Here is a 25,051-nt window from a genome sequence, read left to right as displayed (position 1 = left end):
CCATCTAATACCTAACAGCGCTCATTTGCCCACCTTTTCTCAATCCTCTGCTTCCTATAATTCTTTTGTTGGCCCCAGCTGCTGCTGCTGCTGCCGCTAAATCACTTCAGTCATGTCTGACTCTGTGCGACCCCATAGATGGCAGCCCACCGGCCTCCCCCATCCCTGGGATTCTCCAGGCAAGAACACTGGAGTGGGTTGCCATTTCCTTCTCTAATGCATGAAAGTGAAGTCACTCAGTCGTGTCTGACTCTTAGCGACCCCATGGACTGCAGCCTACCAGGCTCCTCCATCCATGGGATTTTCCAGGCAAGAGTACTGGAGTGGGGTGCCATTTCCTTCTCCTGTTGGCCCCAGGAGACTGTATTAATTGTTGTTCAGTCACTACGTCCTGTCCAACTCTTTGCGACCCCATGAACTTCAGTGCACCAGGCTTCTTTGTCCATCACTATCTCCCTGAGTTTGCTCAAATTCATGTCCATTGAAATCAGTGATGCCATCCAACCATCTCATTCACTGTTACTCCCTTCTCCTCTTGCCTTCAGTCTTTTCCAATATCGGGGTCTTTTCCAATGAGTCGGCTCTTTGCATCAGATTGCCAAAGTATAGAAGCTTCAGCTTCAGCATCAGTCTTTCCAATGTATGAATATTCAGGATTGGTTTCCTTTAAGTTTGACTGGTTTGATCTCCTTGCAGTCCAGAGGACTCTGAAGAGTCTTCTCCAGCACCACAGTTTGAAAATGTCAATTCTTCGGCACTCAGTCTTCTTTATGGTCCAACTCTCTCATGCATTCACGGGTATTGGAAAGACTATAGCTGTATTAATATACATTACCACATTTTTTTGCCCTATGATTCCATTTTTTTAGACCCTTTTCCTCAAATAAATCAACTACTCATCCTCACTTATTATCTCCGTTTAAGTGACATAAAAATACATGAAATTCGTAAACTCGCCACAAGGTTCTCTACTCATAGCATCCACTGCCAGACAAACCTGCAGTCACTGAGAGACATCTTAGCACAGCTGGTGGAGCAGGGGCTCATGTTATGTCTGAGAGTGGAAAACCATGAATAGTGGATACATTACATTGTAGATAGAAAAATAGATACTTTTCTAGGAAGTTGTATATTATCACACTCTGTACTCTCATACAGAAAAGCAGAAAAACAGGCCTCAAAAGCTTAAAGAAAACTTCACGGGAGAAAACCTTACTTAATATTCCAGAAAATGGAAGGAGACCACCGTTTTCCATTTTCAAGTCAGAGCTTCTCATTCTGTTATCTGAGATACACGTGTGTGTGAATAGGAGCCAAACCTGAAATGCCCAGGGAGGATGATGTGTGTTGGAGATTGTGTAATAAAGTGGGTTTGAATCCCAGCACTGCCACTTCCTACTTGTGAAGCTTCAGGAAATTACCTCATCTCTCTTTGCTTTGGTTTCCTCGTCTATAAAATAGGTATTAGAAGAAGATTTGACCTCAGAGTTGTGTGAAAATGAGCCCATGCATTGTAATGAGTTTAGAATTGTGCCTTGCACAAAATAAGCCCCAATAACTGCTAGCTTGCTACTATACCACCACCACCGCCTCTCAGTTCAGTTCAGTCACGACTGAGTGGACTTTGCGACCCCATGGACGGCAGCACGCCAGGCTTCCCTGTCCATCACCAACTCCCGGAGCTTGCTCAAACTCATATCCATTGAGTCGGTGATGCCATCCAACCATATCATCCTCTGTCATCCCCTTCTCTTCCTGCCTTCCACCTTTCCCAGCATCAGGGTCTTTTCCAATGAGTCAGTTCTTCACATCAGGTAGCCAAAGTATTGGAGTTTCAGCTTCAGCATCAGTCCTTTCCATGAATATTCAGGACAGATTTCCTTTAGGATGGACTGGTTGGATCTCCTTGCTCTCCAAGGGATTCTCAAGAGTCTTCTCCAATACCACAGTTCAAAAGCATCAATTCTTCAGTGCTCAGCTTTCTTTTTGGTCCAACTCTCACATCCATACATGACTACTTGAAAAACCACAGCTTTGTCTAGACAGACCTTTGTTGGCAAAGTAATGTCTCTGCTTTTTAATGTGTTGTCTAGGTTGGTCATAGCTTTTCTTCCAAGGAGCAAGCATCTTTTAATTTCATGGATGCAGTCACCATCTGTGGTGATGTTAGAGCCCAAGAAAATAAAGTCTGTCACTGTTTCCATTGTTTCCCCATCTATTTGCCATGAAGTGATGGGAGCAGATGTCACGATCTTCGTTTTTTTTAATATTGGGTTTTAAGCCAGCTTTTTCAGTCTCCTCTTTCACTTTCATCAAGAGGCTCTTCTGTTCCTCTTCACTTTCTGCCATAAGGGTGGTGTCATCTACGTATCTGAGGTTACTGATATTTCTCCCATCAATCTTGATTCCAGCTTGTGCTTCATCCAACCCAGCATTTCGCATAATGTATTCTGCATATAAGTTAAATAAGCAGGGTGACAGCCTACAGCCTTGACATACTCCTTTCCCAATTTGGAACCAGTCTGTTGTTCCATGTCCAGTTCTAACTGTTGCTTCTTGACCTGCAATACAAATTTCTAAGGAGGCGGGTAAGGTGGTCTGGTATTCCCATCTCTTGAAGAATCTTCCACAGTTTGTTGTGATCTAAGCAGTCAAAGACTTTGGCATAGTCAATAAAGCAGAAGCAGATGTTTTTCTGGAATTCTCTGGCTTTTTCTATGATCCAACCGATGTTGGCAATTTGATCTCTTGTTCCTCTGCCTTTTCTAAATCCAGCTTGAACATCTGGAAGTTCACAGTTCATGTACTGTTGAAGCCTGGCTTGGAGAATTTTGAGGATTACTTTGCTAGTATGTGAGAGCAGTGCAATTATGCGGTAGTTTGAACATTCTTTGGCATTGCCCTTCTTTGGGATTGCCCACCACCTCTAGCACTGCTATTAATAAGAGAAGGAAAGAACAATTAAAATACTGTTATGGGAAGCTGCTATGTAGAGCACAGGGAGCTCATTGCAGTGCTCTCTGATGACCTAGAGTTGTGGAATGGGAGGAGTGTTTGGGGAGAGGGGTTATATGTATACATATAGCTGATTCACTTTGTTGCACAGCAGAAACGAACACATTATAAGTAATTATACCTTAATTTAAAAAAAAAAAATAGGGACTTCCCCTGTGGTTCAATGGCTAAGACTCCATGTTCACAATGCAGGGGGCCCAGGTTCCATCCCTGGTCAGGGAACTGGATCCCACATGCCGCAACAAAGCAGCTGAGACCTTACACAGCCAAATAAATTTTAAAATATATTTTTAAAAAATAATAAAATCTGAAAGAAATTAAATAAATTATTGTTGGGATTTCTCTGGTAGTCCAGTGGTTTAGAATCTACCTTCCAATGCAAAGGACACAGGTTCGATTCCTGGTCAGGGAACTAAGATCCCGTGTGCTACAGGATGACTAAGCTCACATGCCACAGCGAAGATTCCTCATGTCTCAACTAAGATCCGATGCAGGCAAATAAATAAATAAGGATTTTAAAAATTAAAAATAAAAATATAGTTTATTTAGCAGACTAAGAGGTGATGAATTTTGAAATTAGATACCAGACCAAACAGAGACATTACACAGATAATAGAGATAATAAGCCTATAGAATTTAGCATCAGTGCTCCCAAGAATATGATTAAACTGGTCTGGGTTGGGGCTATAGGTATCTTAGTTTATCAGCGGCAAGCCAGAAGATTCTCTGGAAGATTCCCAGCGGCAGCCAGAATTGCAGCCTCACTACAAACAGAGGCAAAAGGGAAGCAGAAACCAGAAAACATTCCAGTCTACTGTCGGCCAGGTTTTCTAGGCTGGAAGTGTCAGCAGGTAACCAGGTTACCGGAAGTAGTTGGAGGTTTGGACACTTTTTTTTTTTTTTTTTTTTTTTAGAAAAATGAAAACACTTGATTATTAAATTTCTTTTGGAATCATGAGCGAAATATTTTAAGATGAGTTTGGCCCTGGGGAAAGGGCAAGTAAAGGAAACAGCCTGCATACTTGGAGAGATGGAGTGAGTCATGTCGAAGCTGCCTGTTGAGGGAATGCATATAAACAAGCCATAACGGGGCCAGGCTGGGGATGGAGTTAAGTGTTATTACCACTTGAATTTGTGTGCCTTCAAAACAAGCTCTAATAACTCAGGAGTAATGTCTGATTATTGCATGTGGACTGTTATCCTGACCCCTCATTGTGGCCCCACATACCTTGTCCCTTCTTAGGCCCTCCACTCTCTCCATGGAACATGGTGCCCAACCACACAAAGCAAATAAATTGGTTTGCAGAGTATAACCAACTCAAGATAAAATTCACTCTGTTTTGTTCATATTTATTTATACAGCACCTGTCATAATGCCTGGCAGAACAGATTCTCAGGGAGCATTTATGAATGGTTGGAGAATCAGCGATCTGGGGACAGGTGGATGCCCGCCTCTGAACCCCTCTCTGCCCCTGAGTCCAGTTTCTCTTCACATTCAGGATTTTTAAGTAAATCTTTTTAAAAAAATCTTTTTTATTTTTTGGCCCTGTCATGAGGCATATGGAATCTTAGTTCCCCAACCAGGGATAGAACCCAAGGCCCCTGCCTTGGAAGCATGGCATCAGTTCTAACTACTGGGCCACCACAGAAGTCCCTAATTAAATTATTTTGAAACCAGAAAAGTAATATATGTATGTGTATAATGGTGGCTTCCTAGTTGGCACTACTAGTAAAGAATCTGCCTGCAATGCAGGAGACCTGAGTTCGATCCCTGGCTTCGGAAAATGCCCTGGAGGAGGGCATAGCAACCCACTCCAGTTTTCTTGACCTGAGTATTCCATGGACAGGGGAGTCAAACATGACTGAGCAACTAACACACACAATATATTTTGTGGATTATTGTCTAATTCACAGTATATTTTGAAACTTTGGTAAATGTCCCAGTCATGTCTGTTGAGATGTGTGTTGTTCTTGGTCCAGAGTTCAACCCAGGATCACAAATTACATCTCACTGACATGTCTTTTAGTCTCTTTTAATGTCCCAGATAAGAAAGCCTTCCTAAGTGATCAATGCAAAGAAATAGAGGAAAACAATAGAATGGGAAAGACTAGAAATCTCTTCAAGAAAATCAGAGATACCAAGGAAACATTTCATGCAAAGATGGGCACAATAAAGGACAGAAACAGTATGGACCTAACAGAAGCACAGGATATTAAGAAGAACTGGCAAAAATACACAGAAGAACTATATAAAAGAGATCTTAATGACCCAGATAACCACGATGGTGTGCTCATTCACCTAGAGACAAACATCCTGGAATTCAAAGTCAAATGGGCCTTAGGAAGCATCACTACGAACAAAGCTGGTGGAGGTGATGAAATTCCAGCTGAGCTGTTTCAAATTCTAACAGATGATCCTATGAAAGTTGCTGCACTCAATATGCCAGCAAATTTGGAAAACTCTGCAGTGGCCACAGGACTGGAAAAGGTCACTTTTCATTTCAATCCCAGAGAAAGGCAATGCCAAAGAATGTTCAAACTGCCACACAATTGCACTCATCTCACATGCTACCAGAGTAATGCTCAAAATTCTCCAATCTAAGCATCAACAATACATGAACCGAGAGTTTCCAGATGTTCAAGCTGGATTTAGAAAAGGTAGAGGGAAAAAAAAAAAAGTAGAAGAACCAGAGATCAAATTGCCAATATCCGTTGGATCATAGAAAAAGCAAAAGAATGACATAAAAACATCTACTTCTGGTTCTTTGACTATGCTAAAGCCTTTGACTGTGTGGTTCCTTGCAAACTGGGGAAAATTCTTAAAGTGATGAGAATACCAGATCACCTTACCTGCCCTCCTGCAAAATCTGTATGCAGGTCAGGAAGCAACATTTAGAACTGGACATAGAACAACAGACTGGTTCCAAATTGGGAAAAGAGTATGTCAAGGCTGTATATTGTCACCCTGCTTATTTAACTTACATGCAAAGTACATCATGAGAAATGCTGGGCTGGATGAAGCACAAGCCGGAATCAAGATTCCCAGGAGAGATATCAATAACCTCAGATATGCAGATGACACGGCCCTAATGGCAGAAAGCAAAGAAGAACTTTAGTTCTCTTTAGAGCCTCTTGATGATAGCAAAAGAGGAAAGTTAAAAAGTTGGCTTAAAACTCAACATTAAAAAAAAAGCAGAGACATTACCTTCCCAACAGAGGTCTGTCTTGTCAAAGCTACTATTTTTCCAGTAATCATATATGGATGTGAGAGTTGGACCATAAAGAAAGCTGAGCACCGAAGAACTGATGCTGTTGAACTGTGGTGTTGGAGAAGATGCTGGAGAGTCCCTTGGACAGCAAGGATATCAAACCAGTCAATCCTAAAGGAAATCAATCCTGAATATTCATGGGAAGGACTGATGCTGAAACTGAAGCTCCAATACTTTGGCCACCTGATGCAAAAAGAGCTGACTCATTAGAAAAGACCCTGATGCTAGGAAAGGTTGAAAGCAGGAAGAGAAGGGGACAACAGAGGATGAGATGGTTGGATGGCATCACCGACTCAATGGACGTGAGTTTGAGCAAGCTCCAGGAGTTGGTGGTGGACAGGGAAGCCTGGCGTGCTGCAGTCCATGGGGTAGCAAAGAGTCAGACACAACTGAGCAACTGAACTGACTGATCTGAATCTCCCAGAGTTCCTTAGCCTTTGTTTTTACTGACCTTGACATCTTTGGAGAAGTACAGACTAGCTATTTTGTGGAACATCCCTTCATCTGGGTGTATCTGAGATTTCCTCGTGGTTAGATTCTGGTTGTATGTTTTGGCAAGAACACGACCACATTCAGGTGTCCCTCTCAGTGCCACATCAGGAGGCAGGTCTGTGATGTCCATTTGTCCCAATGTCGGTGATGTTGGCTTGGATCATTTAATTAAGGTAATGTTTGACATGTGTTTTCTCTTTGAGGTTGTTCTTTCCTTTTGTACTTAATAAGTTGCTCTTTAGGCAGAAGCTGTATGCTGCTTGGAAGCTGCATAAATGCCCTGTTTCTTATTAAATTTGCACCCGTAATTCATGGCATGCCTTGGTAATTATCTACTGCCATCATTCCTTTATTAGTTTCTGCCACTGAGATTTAGCTTGGGGGAAACCTTATTCATATCTCCCAGGCTTCCCTGGTGTCTTGGTAGTAAAGAATCCACCTGCCAATGCAGGAGATGCGGATTCAGTCCCTGGGTCGGGAAGATCCCCTAGAGAAGAAAAGGACAAACCACTGCAGTAACTTGTCTAGGAAATCCCATGGACAGAGGAGCCTGGCAGGTTATAGTCCATGGGGTCACAGAGTCGGATATGAGTTAGCAACTAAACAACAATTCATATTTCCCAGTTCATTACTCTTAGTGTAGAGCAAAGTGGACATTGGCAAGTCAAGTCTGTACATTGATGACACAAAAGAAAAAGAGGAGACAACTGAAAAACAGTCTACAAATAGTGTTCCTTAAGAGGAGACCACAACCAGTAAAAACAACAGGCAATAAGAGAAGAAAACAAAGCTGATCTTTAAAAGAAAAGACTAGGGACTTCCCTGGCAGTCCAGTGGTTAAGACTCCTCAATTCCATTGCAAGGGGATGGGTTCGATTCCTGGTTGGGGAACTAAGATGCTGCACTGCACAGCCTAAAAATAAATAAATAAAAACTCAAGTGTATGGCTTGAAAGTGCTCACCTGAATTCTACAAAGTAAATGAAAATTTATGTGAACTTAGACACATCCTGGCAACAATGAGAATTGTAAGGGTTTAATTTTTTTTTTTCCCCTTATAAGCATCTATGCAGGGCTTCCTTGGTGGCTCAGATGGTAAAGAATCTGCCTACAGTTCAAGAGAGCTGAGTTCGATCCCTGGGTTGGGAAGATCCCCTGGAGAAAGAAATGGTAACCCACTCTAGTATTGTCGCCCGGAGAATTCCATGAGCAGAGACTGGAGGAGACAGTTCGTGGGGTCACATAGAGTCAGACATGACTGAGCAACTAACACTTTCACTTTCATCTGTGTAGCAGGGGGAAAGGCCAGTATCAAAGGAAGAAAAATAAAGGTAAACGCAGGGTTCTCTTTTGCTGCCTTTCATGCCAGCAAGCCATAGGTAAGTTTTGATAAGGAATGTTTTTTAACCCAAGAATTTTGTGCCCTGTCCAATTTGCAAAGTCCTCAGAAATGTGCCACTGTTTCCAAGAAGGACCTGAAGCACATTCTAATTCCCCAAAGCATTTTCTCTCTGCTGCTGCCATCCAGAGATCCTGGATTTATGTTCACATCTTTCCCAGCCTGCAGCGCACTACTTGCCACCTGCTTGAGAAGTTCAAAATGTATGTGTTAGTACATTAAGACAGACTTTCATCCCCTTGTTTTCTTCCCTGCGCCCCAATCCACTGTCTTCCGTGGAGTTGCTCAAACACACCTATCTTCCTGTCCACCTGGAGCCACTATACTCTGGGTGCCTTCTGCCAAAACCCCGTCCCTCTCCTGCCCACACGTCTCATTTCCGCTGCCCTCAAATATTCATTCAAGAGTCATTTTCTGAGGACTTCCCTGGTGGTCCAGTGGCTAAGACTCTGCGCTCCTAATGCAGGGGGCCTGAGTTTGATCCTTGTCAGATAACTAGATCACACATCCCACAGCCAAAGATCCCACGTGCCACAGCTGAGACCCTGTGCAGTCAAATAAATAAAAATCAAACAGAAGTCATTTTCTCATTGAGGCTTTCCCTGGTTGGCCTGTGTAACATATAACCTACATCTGCCTTGCCTCTTTTTTTTTTTTTTAATACTTATTTTGGCTGGTCCAGGTCTTAGTTGCAGCACACAGGATCTTCAGTCTTCATTGTAGCATGCAAGATCTTTAATTATGGCATGTGGGATCTAGTTCCTTGATCAGGGATTGAACACATATCCCCTACATTGGGAGCACAGAGTCTTAGTCACTGGATCACCAGGGAAGTCCCCCTCCTTGCATCTTATCTGCTATCCCTGACTTGATTTTTCTCCTTAGAAAAATTTATCACTATCTAATATTTTAGTTATTTATTTGTTTGGATTATTGTCTAGATAGACAGATTCTCTAATGCATTCACAAGACCTAGAACAGTGCCTGGCACGTCATAGATACAGCATGAATACTTGTTGTGAGTCATGTTTTCTGCCAGGCCAGTTAGTTCAACAAGCAAACCATGCCATCGGAGACCCAGGTTCTTTCCATGTCTGCTGTTGGCCTCCAGCCCTTTGGCTACCCACTTCAGTGCCTGCTGTGTAGACAGTCTTCACAGACAATTACCCAATAAATCAATGTGTGAATTGCCAGGAAAATTCTGTATAGAAGACATACATGCAAATTTCCTTTCTTTAATAGGATACGATGACAGAATTAGCAAAGAACTTATATTTTTCCTTTTAAGTAGTATTTGTTAGAGAGTGGTGGGTATGTTTACTTAGAATTAGAGTTTTCCCCCTCAATTTTCATTAGGTTCTATTTGCCTTTGCTTCTATTATATGTTAATCCACCACTAAGAGTATACTGGTACTTTTTTTTTTTTTTTGGCTGTGCCGTGTGGCTTGTGGGATCCTAGTTCCCTGACCAGAGATCTAACCCATGCCCTCTGCAGTGGAAGCCGGGAGTCCTAATTACTGGACCACCAGGAAAATCCTGGACTGGTACTTTAGGAACAAACCAACTTCCTTTTCCCCTGAAGTCTTGCATTTAAGCATAGTCTCTTGAGAACAATTTTAAGAGAAGATTCCCTCAAGCAGTTAACAGACAATTGATTGTGGGTAGAGCATATTTTTTAAATACATAAAATCAGTTACAGTTAGTGACCCAGTGCAAGTCTGAGGATCTTTGCTGGGCAGCCTGTTGACTGTTCTATGTCTGCTTTGCGGAACATGGATACCACATGGATACCACAATTAAGGCTCCCCTTTGCCTGACCTGAAAAGCCTTATCTTTCTGATCTCTGAAATTCAGATCAGGAAGAAAAGGGGATAGTGAACGAAGCCTAGGACGCAGGAGGCTTTATAAAGGCCTCAAACCACTGGCTTCCCCAGTGGTTCAGTGGTAAAGAATCTGCTTGCAATGCAGGAGACGCAGGAGATGTAAGTTCGATCCCTGGATCGGGAAGATCCCCTGGAGGAGGAAATGGCAACCCACTCCAGTATTCTTCCCTGGAAAATGACATGGACAAAGGAGCCTGGTGGGCTACAGTCCTTGGGGTTGCCAAAAGTCAGATACAACTGAACGCCTGAACGCAAAGCAGTTACTGAGAGAAGCAGCTTTTGAAGAGGTGGCTGGTTCATCTGTGGTGGAGCATTGGCTTTACTTAGAGCTTGGAAGAAAGTCATGAACAGTAGAAGGGAGGATACATGCTTCCTGGGAACCAGAAGTTTCCAGAACTTTGGCTTGGACCAACCCTAGAAAGGGGCTTCCCTGGTGGCTCAGCAGTAAAGAATCAGCCTGCAAGAGACACAGGGTCGATGCCTGGGTTGAGAAGATGCCCTGGAGAAGTAAATGGCAACCCCCTCCAGTATTCTTGCCCGGGAAATCCCATGGACAGAGGAGCCTGGTGGGCTATAGTCCATGAGGTTGCAAAGAGTCGGACACGACTGAGTGACTGAACAACAACAACCCTAGAAACAGGGAATAGACAAGGATCACCTGAGTTGGAAAAGGGTTGGGTCTGTGTGATGGGACGGAAGGATTCGAGCACAAGGTAGGTCTGAGATGCTCTGCTTTGGGGCAAGCTAGACTTGGCTAGTTTCCTTGCCCAGGGAACACCCGTGTCCTGGCTTGTGTGTGCTCTCTGTATTGTACAGCAGGAATTGTCCGCTGGTTCTCCACATCCCTACATTTGACCTGGCTTCATGCTGCGAACATCATGTGCCTGGAGGACAGCAAAGGAGAGAAATCAGTGGGAAACTTTTCTTGGGATGATAGCCTCCAAGGAGAGCTTTCCCTGAGTCAGCCCTAAAGGAGTGATCTTTTAAAAAGTCATTTTGTGTGTTTGTTTATTTCTGGCTGTACTGGGTTTGCACCGCGACGCAGCCTTTCTCCAGTTGCGGCAAGCGGAGGCTTCTTGCTGCAGTGGCTTCTTTTGTTGCAGAGCACGGGCTGCAGAAAGCAGGCTCAGTTGATTGTGGTGCTAGGGACATGTGGAATCTTCCTGGGCCAGGGATCGAACCCATGTCTTCTGCATTGGCAGATGGACTCTACCACTGAACCACTAGGGGAACCCAAGAGAACGAGTTTTGCTAATCATCTCCAGAGGCTGCATTTTCCCAGCCTGATAAGGAAAAGTCTACCTTCCTTTTTCATTCTGTGAACTCACCACCTTCCCATCCATTTTCTGGACAATGATGCCACCTAATGGGAACCAGTAATAACTCACAGTGTTTTAAGTGAGGAGACTGCATTTTCCAATATAACTCATGTTTCCCTGCTTCGTGCTTAACTCTGACACCCATTCCGTGCTGTTTGCCAGTTTCTGATGAAGACAGCACATGGCCAGTCCTACTTTCATAACAGCATTAAGCATTTTAGGATGACTCTGGGTACCTATACTCAGTTCTCATATAATACACTTCAAATATATTACAGTCTTGTTTGTCAGTTATATCTAAATAAAGCTGAAAATTTTAATTTCAAAAAGATGGCTATAAATGATGTAAATAACAGATGCACAAGAGATATGTCAAAATGATAATAGGTACTGGGTTATGCTAGTGTGACTGTGGGCACAGGGGGTTTGTTGGGGTTTATTGTGTGTGTGATTGTGGTTTCTAAATGTTTTATAATATAGCTTGTATTTTTTTCCTTAGGAAATTTGCATTCATCATATGTATATTTTTAATAGATAATAAAGTTGGAAAACACAAGAAAAACAAAATCATTTGTACTCCCACCATTCAAATATACTTACTGTTTACATTTTGGTATGCTTCTATTTTTCTTTTCTCTTTTTGGCCGTGGTGTGCAGCTTGCAGGATCATAGTTCCCCAACCAGGCATTGAACCCAGGCCATGGCAGTGAAGTGCCGAGTCCTAACCACTGGACCACTAGGGAATACCTGCTAGTCTTTTTAATTTTTTTATCATAGAATTTACATGTTTTTAAAAAACTGTAATTTTTAAGTTACACATTCATTCTGTGTATTTCTTTTATCATTTACTATCACTCTTAGTAATAATTATATTGGTTTTTATAATATAAAAATCACCCTATATTGACTTACCCGGTGGTCCAGGGGCTAAGACCCTGTGCTGCCAGTGCAGAGGGCCCCGGTTCGACGCCTGGTTGGGGAACTAGTTCCCATGTGCCTCTAGTAGGAGTTCGAATGTCGCAACTGAAGACCGTGCATGCCACAGCTAAGACCTAAAACAGCCAAATAAATAAACATTTTTTTAAAAGAACCTCCCAAAGTTAATTATGCCTTGGGAAGGAAAAAAACACCTTTTTAAAAAGTTAATAATAAGTAAATAAAATTAAAATCGCCCTTCAGACAAAGCTGCTTCCGTGAAACCTGAATGCGTCATTGATTGCATTAGTTCAGTTCAGTTCAGTTCAGTCGCTCAGTCGTGTCCGACTCTTTGGACCCCATGAATCGCAGCACCCCAGGCCTCCCTGTCCATCACCAACTCCCGGAGTTCACTCAGACTCAGGTCCATCGAGTCAGTGATGCCATCCAGCCATCTCATTTTTCTGTCGTCCCCTTCTCCTCCAGCCCCCAATCCCTCCCAGCATCAGAGTCTTTTCCAGTGAGTCAACTCTTTGCATGAGGTGGCCAAAGTACTGGAGTTTTAGCTTTAGCATCATTCCTTCCAAAGAAATCCCAGGGCTGATCTCCTTCAGAATGGACTGGTTGGATCTCCTGGCAGTCCAAGGGACTCTCAAAGAGTCTTCTCCAACGCCACAGTACAAAAGCATCAATTCTTCGGCGCTCAGCCTTCTTCACAGTCCAACTCTCACGTCCATACATGACCACAGGAAATTCTGTTAATAGAAATCCGACCTTAAAATAATCTTTTAATACTCTTATTTGCGTTACGTGTTCTTGTTCGTGGAGACCTCTTCAAAAGCCAGTAAGGGAACAGGTGAAAACAGTAAGAAGAAAATAATTTTAGAATATACCTGCAACTACATGCAACGCCAAAGGAGCCCAACCAAGGGAGGTGATAGAAGTTGTCCAAGAGGAAGTACCAGCAGCCCCGCCGTGTACCGGCGCCACCTAGTGGTTGTAGTTGCGAACGTCTGAAATCTCGGTCTCAGTTCTGCAGGTCTAGGACCTGGGCCTCTGGGTTCCAGGCCTTGCTCCAGGACTCTGCCTCTCATCTCTGCTTAGCCTACTGAAAACAGAGCAAGACTACTGTGAGTGCATGAATACTTAGGAGATGTACATATCGTAGCTTGCATGATGAGCACCAAAGGGGTACCGACTAAAAGGCAAAAAAGGCTCATGGAATCTAGAAATGAAACATTCAACAGGAAAGACAGAAGTTTGGAATTCTGGCCCCTGCTGCTGCTGCTAAGTCGCTTCAGTCGTGTCCTACTCTATGCGACCCCATAGACGGCAGCCCACTAGGCTTCCCCATCCCTGGGATTCTTCAAGCAAGAACACTGGAGTGGGTTGCCATTTCCTTCTCCTGAGATGCCATCAAATTATCATCCTTTTTACAGATCTCTTTTTTAAACACATCTCTCTTCCACTTGTAACTCATTTACCTTATTACCCAAAAAGATAAGTATATGTCCTTTCTCTGACAGATGTTTTGATTGGGCTGTTGGGTTGGCAGGTGATGCAAGAGAAGACACCCTGGTTTGTTAGCATGTAAAGGGCTGATATGAATCCAGTTTTGTGACTTACTAGCTCTGTAACTCAGGCTACATCACTTCATCTTTCCGTGCTCTGTTTCCTCATTCCTCAAACCAAGATAATCATAGCTCCTTTAGTAGGTTATAATAAGGACGCTAGCCATTTTTGTAATAAAAATCCTTACTGTTAAGTGAGATTAGGTTAAAACAATTAAAAATTCAGTTTACTGATTCCAGGGCACACAGGTTTCCCCCCTTTTTAACATTTCTGAAATCATGATGTGTTGGTGACATGCCTGAATTTTACTTTCTTTTTTTTTTTTAATTTAGTGTTTATTTATTTTATTTACTTAGCTGCACCATGTCTCACTTGTGGCACGCAGGATCTTTTAGTTGTGATATGTAGGATCTAGTTTCCTGACCAGGGATCAAACCCAGGCCTCCTGCATTGGAACGTGGAGTCTTAGCCACTGGACCACCAGGGATGTCCCTGGTTTTGCTATCTTAACAGTTATATAAAATGTGCTCCTTACATTTGCTGATGTTTAAAATAAAATGTGATAATTAGGTCAGCAGGGTGTTTGATACGCTCCAGGAAGAACAGTTCTAATGCCCTTGGTAGTGTCTATAAATGTAAACCTTGAACATGACAAGTGGTTATATGAGGCCTGGTGGTGACAGTTCTCCCACGGCTCTGTTCCCAGTCTCAGACTTGAGCCCATGAGCTACTATTTCTAAGAAGTTTATTTGGCAAGCATGTGTTGAGCATTTCAGAATTCACTGAGAGTACACAGAGCATGGGTCATAATTCTGCAGTCTGCCATTTACCACACAGCATACATGAAGTGAGTGATGGTGGGCTGTTTTGAAGAGGGTGTGTAGGAGGCTGGGTGTAATCCCTCCTCTAAATCTCTTGATTCTTTTTCTGCTGTATTTGTTGTTCAGTCATGAAGTCTTATCCAACTCTTTGTGACCCCATGGACTGCAACACACCAGGTTTTCCTGTCCTTCACTGTCTCCCTGAGTTTGCTCTAATCCATGTACGTTGAGTCCGTGATGCCTTCCAACCATCTCATTTTCTGTCATAACCCTTCTCCTCCTGCCCTCAGTATTTCCCAGCATCGGGGTCTTTTCCAGTGAGTTGGCTCTTTATATCAGGTGGCGAAAGTATTGGAGCTTCAGTCCTTCCAATGAATATTCAGGACTCATTTAATTTAGGACTGACTGGTTTGATCTCTTTGCAGTCCAAGGGACTCTCAAGAGTCTTCTCAATCACCACAGTTCGAAAGCATCAATTCTTCAGTGCTTAGACCTCTTCCAACTCTCACATCCATACACGACTACTGGAAAAACCATAGCTTTGACTAGACGGACCTTTTTCAGCAAAGTGATGTCTCTGTTTTTTAATACACTTTCCAGGTTTGTCATAACTTTTCTTCCAAGGGGCAAACAGACCGCTACTTTCTCTTAAGTTCTCTACAAGGACTGAATGCGATGCTGCATGGAAAATACCTGGCACATATTCAACTCAGTAAATAACCACAGATTTTACAGGCATACCTCGTTTTATTGTACTTAACTTTCCTGTGCTTCACAGATACTGCATTTTTTTTAATGAATTAAAGGTTTATCCAGCAAATCTATCAGCATCATTTTTCCAACAGCCTTTGCTCACTTTGTTTCTCTGTCACATTTTGGTAATTCTTGAAATATTTCCAACTTTTCCTTATTATTATATTTGTTATGGTGGCTTGTAATCAGTCATCTTTGATGTCACTGTAGCAAAACGATTACAACTCACTAATGGCTCAGTTGATGATTAGCACCTTTTAACAATAAAGTGTTTTTGATTAGAGTATGCATGGGTTTTTGTGTTTTTTTTTTTTTTTTTGCCTTTTCATACTATTCATGGGGTTCTCAGTATAAAAAGGCAATTTTATATATATATATATATAAAGGCAATTTTATATATATATATATATAATATATAACGACACAGAATGAAATAGTTGGATGGCATCACCGACTCAACGGACATGAGTTTCAGCAAACTCTGGGAGATGCTGAAGGATGGGGAAGCCTGGCGTGCTGCAGTCCGTGGGGTTGCAAAGAGTCAGACACAACTGAGGGACTGAACAACAGCAACAAATGTTTATTTTCTTAGACATAATGCCATTGACACCTAACAGTGCATGTGCTCAGTGTGTCCAGCTCTGTGACCTAATGGACTGTAGCCCACCAGGCTCCTCTGTCCATGGGATTTCCCAGGCAAGAATACCAGAGTGGGTTGCCATTCCCTCCTCCAGGGGATCTTCCCCACCCAGGGATCAAACTCGCATCTCCTGCATTGCAGGTAGATTCTTTACTGCTGAGCCACCAGGGCTTCCCCATACGTAACATTATAGAATAGTGTAAGTGTAACTTTTATAGTTGGACTGTGAAGAAAGCTGAGTGCCGAAGAATTGATGCTTTTGAACTGTGGTGTTGGAGAAGACTCTTGAGAGTCCCTTGGACTGCCAGGAGATCCAACCAGTCCATTCTGAAGGAGATCAGCCCTGGGATTTCTTTGGAAGGAATGATGCTAAAGCTGAAACTCCAGTACTTTGGCCACCTCATGCGAAGAGTTGACTCATTGGAAAAGACTCTGATGCTGGGAGGGATTGGGGGCAGGAGGAGAAGGGGATGACAGAGGATGAGATAGCTGGATGGCATCACCGACTCAATGGACATGGGTTTGAGTGAACTCTGGGAGATGGTGATGGACGGGGAGACCTGGCATGCTGCGATTCATGGGGTCGCAAAGAGTCAGACACGACTGAGCGACTGAACTGAACTGAGCTGAACTTTTATATGCACTGGGAAACCAAAATCATTGTTTCACTTTTCTGCAGCGGTCTGGAAGCAAACCTGCAGTATCTCTGAGGTCTGTCTGTACGCCATTTCCTTGGCAACTGGCCCTAGTCTTTTTCCCTCTGTCTTTCAGTCTAATAAAGTTCCTGTTGTTCAGCACCCGCACCACATGCATCCGCTGACGCCCCTCATCACCTACAGCAACGACCACTTCTCCCCCGGCTCCCCTCCCACACACCTCTCCCCAGAGATCGATCCAAAGACAGGTGAGTTGGCTGCCGCTCAGGCTGGCCCAGGTAACTCAGAAGAGAATTGTCTGAGGAGTCACACGTGCTGACAAAGCAAGAGTCTTTATTGGGAAGGGGCACCCGCGTGGAGAACAGTATGATAAGGGGACCCAGGAGGACTGCTCTGCCATGTGGCTCACAGACTCGGGTTTTACGGTGATGGGGTTAGTTTCTGAGTTGTCTTTGGCCAGTTGTTCTGACTCAGGGTCCTTCCTGGTGGTGCACACATTGCTCAGCCAAGATGGATGCCAGGTGGGAGGTGGGAGGATACATGGCGTCTCATTTTGACCTTTCCCAAACTCTTCCGGTTGATGGTGGCGTATTAGTTCCATGTTCCTTGCCAGGACTTCCTGTCGTAAAATAACTCACACAAATGGTTTCTATGGTACCTGGCCAGGGTGGGCAGTTTCAGTCAGTGTGTTTCCCCTAACAGACTTATAAGTATAGATACAAGGCAAGAGACTGAGTTGACTTTTTTCTCAACTTATTCACCTACACTGTTCATCCCAGAGAGAGCCATCGTTTTCATAAAATTCCCATAGAGTTGCTGTGGCTCAGAGCATTTTTGGAGTCCCTCTTTAGATAGCTATTACAAGTTACAGATAATAAGGAGGATAAATGTGGAACAGATGTCACTGAGTCCAAGCTCAGTCTGGTCACCACATGACAGGCCTGTAATTGGGAGGCAAGGAATAACAACTTTATTCAGAAAGCTGGGTATCCAAGAAGATAGCGGACTAATGTCCTAGAGAACCATCTTATCGGAGTCTGGATGCCAGTTTCTTTTGTAGAACAGAGAGGGGGAGGAAGTAAAATAAAAAGGCAGTTAAGTCTTGCAGAATATCTCCCGGCTTGGCCTGCATCAGGACAGGGATGTGTTAGTTTCTTCTTACAGCCAGTCACAGGTGGGCCAGGTCAGAACAGTCTCCCTGTGAGCTGAACAAAGTCACTTTAGTCTAACTTTCCAACAGAAGGGCAAGGTTCCCTGAGACAGGCCATTATGTATGCTTGCAGTTTATATACAGCATCTTTTCAACAATTATAGTAACAAGAGCATGAAGAGCAAAGGTTAAAGTCAAAGAAAAACAGATCCAACGTGGAATCAGCTATTGTTCTTCCCTGTTACACGGAAATCTGAAGTTTATTTTTCCACAAATGAAAAAGCTTTTCCAGGTGATGACTCCGGAGATAACCTTGGGTTTCTCAGTCCAAGATTTCCTGCCTGTGTCTTGGACACCTCCAATACGAGTAGTTGGAAGTTACTGGTGACTGAGGGCAGAAACAGTGAAAGAAAAGGCACTGCAAGCTGCAGAGCATCTGGGAACAAAGGGTAGCCTCCTGTTTGATGTGACTTTAAGGTGTAGGGTCAAGGAACTGTCTGACACATTTCTCCTTGGAAGCAGGAATCCCCCGGCCCCCTCATCCATCCGAGTTGTCTCCGTATTACCCACTGTCTCCCGGAGCTGTTGGGCAAATTCCACATCCCCTCAGCTGGCTCGTCCCACAGTAAGGAAACTTACAGCCTTTCTTATCCCTCCTTCCTTACACTGAGCTCTGCCTCCTGTACCTCCAGCCTGTCCTTGGGGTCCAAATATAGATGCCCCCCGCCCCAGCCCCAGCTCCACAGTGGAGCCCTCTCACCAAGCCCAGAACTTCCCCAGGGCATCAGAACAAGTTTCCCAGGCAGCATCTTCCCAACTCCCACTTCCTACTTACTGCCTTTTACTAATCATCCTATCTTCCCAACCCCTTCTCCGTCCTATGAACGTTCCCATTTCAGCCAGTTTCCTGACTGCATTTCCTTACTCCTGGCCCTTATAGGCAAGGACAGCCCATGTACTCCCTTCCTCCTGGTGGCTTCAGGCATCCCTACCCTGCCCTCGCCATGAATGCCTCGATGTCCAGGTGAGTCCTGGGGCTGCGGCTGTGAGGGGGGAAGCAGCAGTGCAGGGAATGCTTGTCTACTGGTTCCCCTGCAGTTTCTGACCATTACATGACACAGCTTTCTCTTGGTAGTAAGCAAAGAGGCAGGTGCTCACCTTTCCTCCCCGCCTCTCTGATTAGTTGTGGGATGGAGACAAACAGGCTCTGCTCACTCTTGCCCCATCTCCCTCTCTAAGAGAAAAATTTTAAAGCTCTCGCACTCAGTCCTCTTGCACATTCCCCTATGGGCTGGGCAGGGCTTGGTGGCATTGAAGCATTTTGAATATGTCAGACTGAAGCCAGAGGCTGGGAGATTGATTGTTCCTGAAATGACGTCAGGAGAAGGGAACTATAAAAGAGGATTTCCGTCTCAGGGGCTGACCTACCTGACAATCGTACCACCAATGGAAAAAAAAAAATACAACCCACAGCATAAGCCTTTCTTTCCTTTCCCCTGTGTACCTGGCCTCCGACCTCCTGCACCTTCTGTTTTTCATCCCACCTGCTTTCAGCATCGGGTATAGGAACCCTGTGCGTTTGTTGGGGAAGGGAGGTTTGTTGGGTGTTTCCCAAAATGAGTTCTTTCGAGGTCAGCCAATAGCCTTCTCTTGCTCCAACTCTGCCATGGCAGAGATATTCACATGCCTCTGCCATCAAGGCTGGGTTCCATCACGTCTTCTGCCAGTGACAAGCATTTAGCCTGAATCCCTCTGTTGTTTTTGTTTCCCCCTGGTATGCAGCCTGGTTTCCAGTCGGTTCTCCCCTCACATGGTGGCTCCGGCCCATCCTGGTCTGCCCACCTCAGGGATCCCCCACCCCGCCATTGTCTCCCCCATTGTCAAGCAGGAACCAGCGCCCCCCAGCCTGAGTCCGGCTGTGAGCGCGTGAGTAATGGGCAGCCTGGTGGCGGGTGGCCAGTCTCTGAGTAGCAAGTGCCATTGATTCTTCTCCTGGGGACCTTCAGCTGACGGCTTCCTCAGCCACATCCTCCCCACCTTGCGAACTGTTCCCTTTGACCCCTGGAATTCCCATCCTCTCGGAGACACCATGCATCTTTTCTCACAGTAAGGGAAGCCCTACAATCAGGACTTTGAAAGAGAAACTGAGAGAGCTTTTAGCTTCCTTCCCTGTCCCCGCATACACTTGAAAATTGCAAGGGGAGTTTTCTCAAGGTCACATGGTTGACTTGGGTCAGAGCTGAGTCCAGCACCATGGCCCACGCTTTGTCCACTGAAAGTCAAAGTCTCATGGCCAAGGAGACCCGCCCCCGCTCTGTTTCTACCTACAGTGCTCTGCCCCCTCCTCTTTCTCACCTGGGGCCAGTCCATCTCAGCTCCCCCCACCACCTTTGTCAAGGGCACAGCTTCTTTGTCAGGAAGTTGTCCTCTCCTAGAATACGGCTGGAGGTCAGTCAGAGACTAGGAACTGGGTGCTCAGGTGCTGAAAGCAGCCCTGGGCAACTCTCATTAGCTGCCAAGTGACTCATCCCCCGCTCCCCAGAGGCAGCCAGCCCTTAGCCTCCTTGAGAGATGACAGCTGACAAATGCTAACCTACAGCCTTGTGACTTCCCAGGAAATCACCAGTCACAGTGAAGAAAGAGGAAGAAAAGAAGCCCCACGTGAAGAAGCCTCTTAATGCCTTCATGTTATATATGAAGGAGATGAGGGCCAAGGTGGTGGCTGAGTGCACCCTGAAGGAGAGTGCAGCCATCAACCAGATCCTGGGGAGGAAGGTAAGGTCCGCCCCTGTGTTCCAGGCTGTGCAGCTCAATGTCCCCCACGCTCACCACTCTGTCCTCGCTGGTCCTCTCTCTACAGTGGCACAACCTGTCCCGAGAAGAACAGGCCAAGTACTACGAATTGGCCCGGAAGGAGCGGCAGCTTCACTCACAGCTCTACCCGACCTGGTCAGCCCGGGACAACTACGTACGTGCCCACTCAGGCACCGGGGGCAACCTCCAAGTGAGGATTTGGGGGAGAAGGAAGCTGACTCCAGTGATAGAGGACCCTTAAGGCCAGGGAGAAGTCTGTATTTCTCTAGAAATGAGGAAGACACTTTAATTCTCAGGAGGGCCACAAGGACATAGTTTTGGTGTCCTAAGGACAGACTTAACTTTGTGCCTGTCCCATTGCAAGTGGGGCATGCATGCTTGCTAAGTCACTTCAGTTGTGTCTGACTCTTTGCAACCCTGTGAACTGTAGCCCACCAGGCTCCTCCATCCATGGGATTCTCCAGGCAAGAATACTGGAGTGTGTTACCATTTCCTCCTCCAGGGATCAAACCTGTGTTTCTTGTCTCCTGCACTGAAGGGCAGGTTCTTAACCACTAGCGCCACCGGGGAAGCCAACTGGAATTGGAAGTGGACTCAGCCTTTAATTCCATCATTCAGGGTGTGGTGTCAGCTGTGTGCTAGTTCTGATGATCAGTGTCTGCAGCAAAGGGTTCCCAACCTGGGGCTCACAATGCCATGAGCTACTGCCTACATTTCTGATACCTCCCTGGAACTGGACAGGTTTTTTAATTTTATTTTTTAAAAATTTTTGGTGGGGCTGCACGAACTTTCTCTAGTTGTGATGTGCAGGGGGCTTCTCTCTAGTTGCAGTGGGAAGGTTTCTCATTGCAGTGGCTTCTCTTGTGGAGCACAGGCTCTAGAGTATGCAGGTTCAGTGGTTGTGGCACACGAGCTTAGTTGCCCCACAGCATGTATGATCTTCCCAGACCAGGAATCAAACCCATTGGCAGGTGGATTCTTAACTCCTAGACTGCCAAGGAAGTCCCTGTATGTATGTTCTTACTTGCTCTTTTTTTGCTAAAAGTCTTCATAGCTGAGTTAGTTTTTTTTTCCCCCTTTGGTGCCAACTGAGCCCACACCTTCAACAGTGAAAGCATATAGTCCTAACCACTGAATCGCCAGGGAATTCCAGCTGCATGAGATTTTCAGTGATACCTGGGGTGCCTCAAAAAAAATCAAGAACCTGACACTGTTCTAGAGAGAGAGATAGAAAACTAAGCCTGCAGGGCAGGGAAAGAATGAGACCTTCCAAGAAAGTCAGGACCTATCTGAGCTGAGGGGAGGGAGGCGGCCCCCCAGAAAGGCTCACCATGCCTCCTCATGAGGCTGATGCACAGAATGTGACCTGGGCGCCTGGTACAGAAAATATCCTGTCTCCCCACTTCATAACTGAATCCATCAGAAAAGCCGTTATTCTGTCCCTGGTTATTACCTTTTCCTTTGGCCATATCTTTCAGGGTAAGAAAAAGAAGAGGAAGCGAGAAAAGCAGCTGTCCCAGACACAGTCCCAGCAGCAGCAAGTCCAAGAGACAGACGGTGAGTCTTCAGGAGGGATCTGCGTCTTTACTTTTTGCCACTGTGCCAGCTACACCTGCCAGCACCCTGTGCGTGGGTCTCTGATGGACACCGTGTCAATGCTGTGTTTTAATATTAATAGCTGCCATTTTCAAGGCCTCTGCCTCGTGTACACTTGTTCGTGCGTGCTAAGTCGCTTCCATCATATCCGACTCTTTGCGACCCTATGGATTGCATCCTGCCAGGCTCATCTGTCCATGGGGATTCTCCAGGCAAAAATACTGGAATGGGTTGTCATGCCCTCCACCAGGGGCTCTTCCTGACCCAGGGATCGAACCTGCAGCTCTTATGTCTACATGCATTGGAAGGCAGGTTCTTAACCAGTAGCACCACTTGGGTATACTCAGGTGGGTGTTATTATTACCCCCTTTTGGAGATGATCAGTTCAGAGGCTCAGAGAAGTGAAAGGACTTTGCCGGTCATGCTGCTTGGTAAATGGAGGGAGGATTTGGTCCAGCACTTTCTCATTCAAAAGGTGCTCTTCAATTCAGTTGAGTCTTACTTGAGGGTTAGATTCTAAAATCAATGCAGTAAAAGTAAAAATTGAATGTTGTTGAAATGAGACTTGAAATTCCCTTAGGAACCCAGCCCCTTAGAGACTGGCATACCACCTTTCAGTGAATCCAGTAGATTCAGGTTTTCCTTCAATGTTTGGTTGGCTGAATATCGGAAATAATCATTTGCTTGGATTAGGAAGGCCCGTTTGTGCCACAAATATCTTTTTACATCAGAATTTCACCCAGCACAGACTAGCCCATACCTTGGCCAGTATTTCAGTCACATCTCCCATCTCACGTTCATTCCAGGACAAGGGTAGAACTAGTTTAGTTCCATCTAAAGGGCTTCACAGGTGGTAAAGAATCCTCCCGCACTGCAGGAGACTTGGGTTCAATCCCTGGGTAGGGAAGATCCCTGGAGAAGGGAATGGCAACCCACTCCAGTATTCTTGCCTGGAGAATTCCATGGACAGAGGAGCCTGGTGAGCTATAGTCCATAGGGTTGTGAACAGTGAGACGTGACTGAGCAGCTAACACACACACACTAAGTGCTTTTTATAGCCTTTCCTTTCACTTCCTTTCCTAGCTTTCTAATATCTCTATAATTTATATATTCGTCTCCATAGGAGTACACATAAAGTAACTATGTATATGACGCAAAGGAGCCTGGTAGGCTGCAGTCCATGGGGTCAAGGGTCAGACACGACTGAGCGACGTCACTTTCACTTTTCACTTTCATGCATTGGAGAAGGAAATGGCAACCCACTCCAGTGTTCTTGCCTGGAGAATCCCAGGGACGGGGGAGCCTGGTGGGCTGCTGTCTATGGGGTCGCACAGAGTCGGACACGACTGAAGCGACTTAGCAGCAGCAACAGCATTACGCAAAATCTGTTGAATTGGTGCTTGGCAGGCGCTGTACTATCTCTAGGAGGATCATAAACCAAAGATTTTAAAGCAAACTGAACGGAGATCCATCCCCCAAATGATAAGATTTAGGCAGGAAGATGATAATTTGCTAGAGAAGGAAATAGCAACCCACTCCATTATTCTTGCCGGGAGAATTCCAGGGACAGAAAAGCCTGACGGGCTACAGTCCATAGCGGTGCAAGGAGGCAGACATCACTGAGCACAGCACAGCATGATAATTTGATAAGCTCAGCTATTTTCCCTCCAGGCAGATACTGAACCGTGTGTTTAGCATTTTCGTATTGACCCTTTTCTGTGCTCTGCTGCTGCTGCTGCTAAGTCGCTTCAGTCGTGTCCGACTCTGTGCGACCCCATAGACGGAAGCCCACCAGGCTCCCCCGTCCCTGGGATTCTCCAGGCAGGAACACTGGAGTGGGTTGGGTTTCCATTTCCTTCTCCAATGCATGAAAGTGAAAAGTTAAAGTGACGTCGCTCAGTCGTGTCCGACTCTTCGCGACCCCACGGACTGCAGCCTAGGTGTACTGAAAGCCTTAGGCGTCATTTCAGGGCCTCACGTCCCTCCCTCTATGCATGCTTGTTTCCTGGGTCATACGTACTACTTCCGCCTTTCCCATCGTTCCTAGCGGCTGACTTCCTTGTTTGTGTCTCCCCCACCCCCACCCTCACCCCCACAGGTGCTCTGGCCTCCAAAAGCAAGAAGCCATGTGTCCAGTACCTGCCCCCCGAGAAGCCCTGTGACAGCCCTGCTTCCTCGCATGGCAGCATGCTGGACTCCCCAGCTACCCCCTCCGCGGCCTTGGCCTCCCCGGCCGCCCCAGCCGCCACCCACTCGGAGCAAGCCCAGCCTCTCTCCCTCACCACCAAGCCAGAGACCCGGGCCCAGCTGGCTCTCCACTCGGCTGCCTTCCTGTCATCAAAGGCTGCCGCCACCTCTTCTGGCCAGATGGGCAGCCAGCCCCCGCTCCTGTCCCGGCCCCTCCCTTTGGGGTCCGTGCCCACAGCTCTGCTGACGTCCCCTCCATCCTTCCCCGCCACGCTCCACACCCACCAGGCCCTCCCCGTGCTCCAGGCCCAGCCTCTGTCCTTGGTCACCAAGTCTGCCCACTAAGCTGCCCCCCTTGACCTATGCAGGCTGTCACGTGACTCATCGAGTAGTAAGGATGCAGAAGGAAAAAAAAAAGGAAACTTTATTGGTCAATATTTGACCACTCTGGACTGTTCTGTAAAGTGACTGGTAACAGCAGCACTTTACGTTTTGTAGATGTAACCAGTAGCTGATCTTAAGGCTTTTTTAAAAAAACAAACAAACAAAAATCTTTAAAAAAAAAAGAAAA

General features: G+C 45.5%; 1 protein-coding gene across 2 annotated transcripts in view; it reads left to right on the top strand.

Moving 5' to 3' along the window:
• TCF7L1 (transcription factor 7 like 1) overlaps nt 1–25,051 on the top strand; it is a 202,876-nt gene extending 177,825 nt beyond the window's left edge. Inside the window, exons 5-12 of one of the 2 annotated variants that reach the window (XM_061432696.1) lie at nt 16,849–16,981; nt 18,406–18,508; nt 18,824–18,907; nt 19,666–19,809; nt 20,499–20,658; nt 20,744–20,887; nt 22,176–22,254; nt 24,392–25,051. In XM_061432696.1, the coding sequence (XP_061288680.1) occupies nt 16,849–16,981; nt 18,406–18,508; nt 18,824–18,907; nt 19,666–19,809; nt 20,499–20,658; nt 20,744–20,887; nt 22,176–22,254; nt 24,392–24,825 (1,281 nt within the window). In that variant the 3' untranslated portion in view covers nt 24,826–25,051. The remainder of the gene's footprint in view (nt 1–16,848; nt 16,982–18,405; nt 18,509–18,823; nt 18,908–19,665; nt 19,810–20,498; nt 20,659–20,743; nt 20,888–22,175; nt 22,255–24,391) is intronic. The other variant, XM_061432697.1, reaches the window with a different exon arrangement.

The sequence above is a fragment of the Bos javanicus genome, chromosome 11 (genome assembly GCF_032452875.1).
Source record: "Bos javanicus breed banteng chromosome 11, ARS-OSU_banteng_1.0, whole genome shotgun sequence".
Taxonomy (NCBI): domain Eukaryota; kingdom Metazoa; phylum Chordata; class Mammalia; order Artiodactyla; family Bovidae; genus Bos; species Bos javanicus.
The sequence above is the reverse complement of the archived record's forward strand: the minus strand, read 5'-3'. Positions and strand labels throughout refer to the sequence as shown.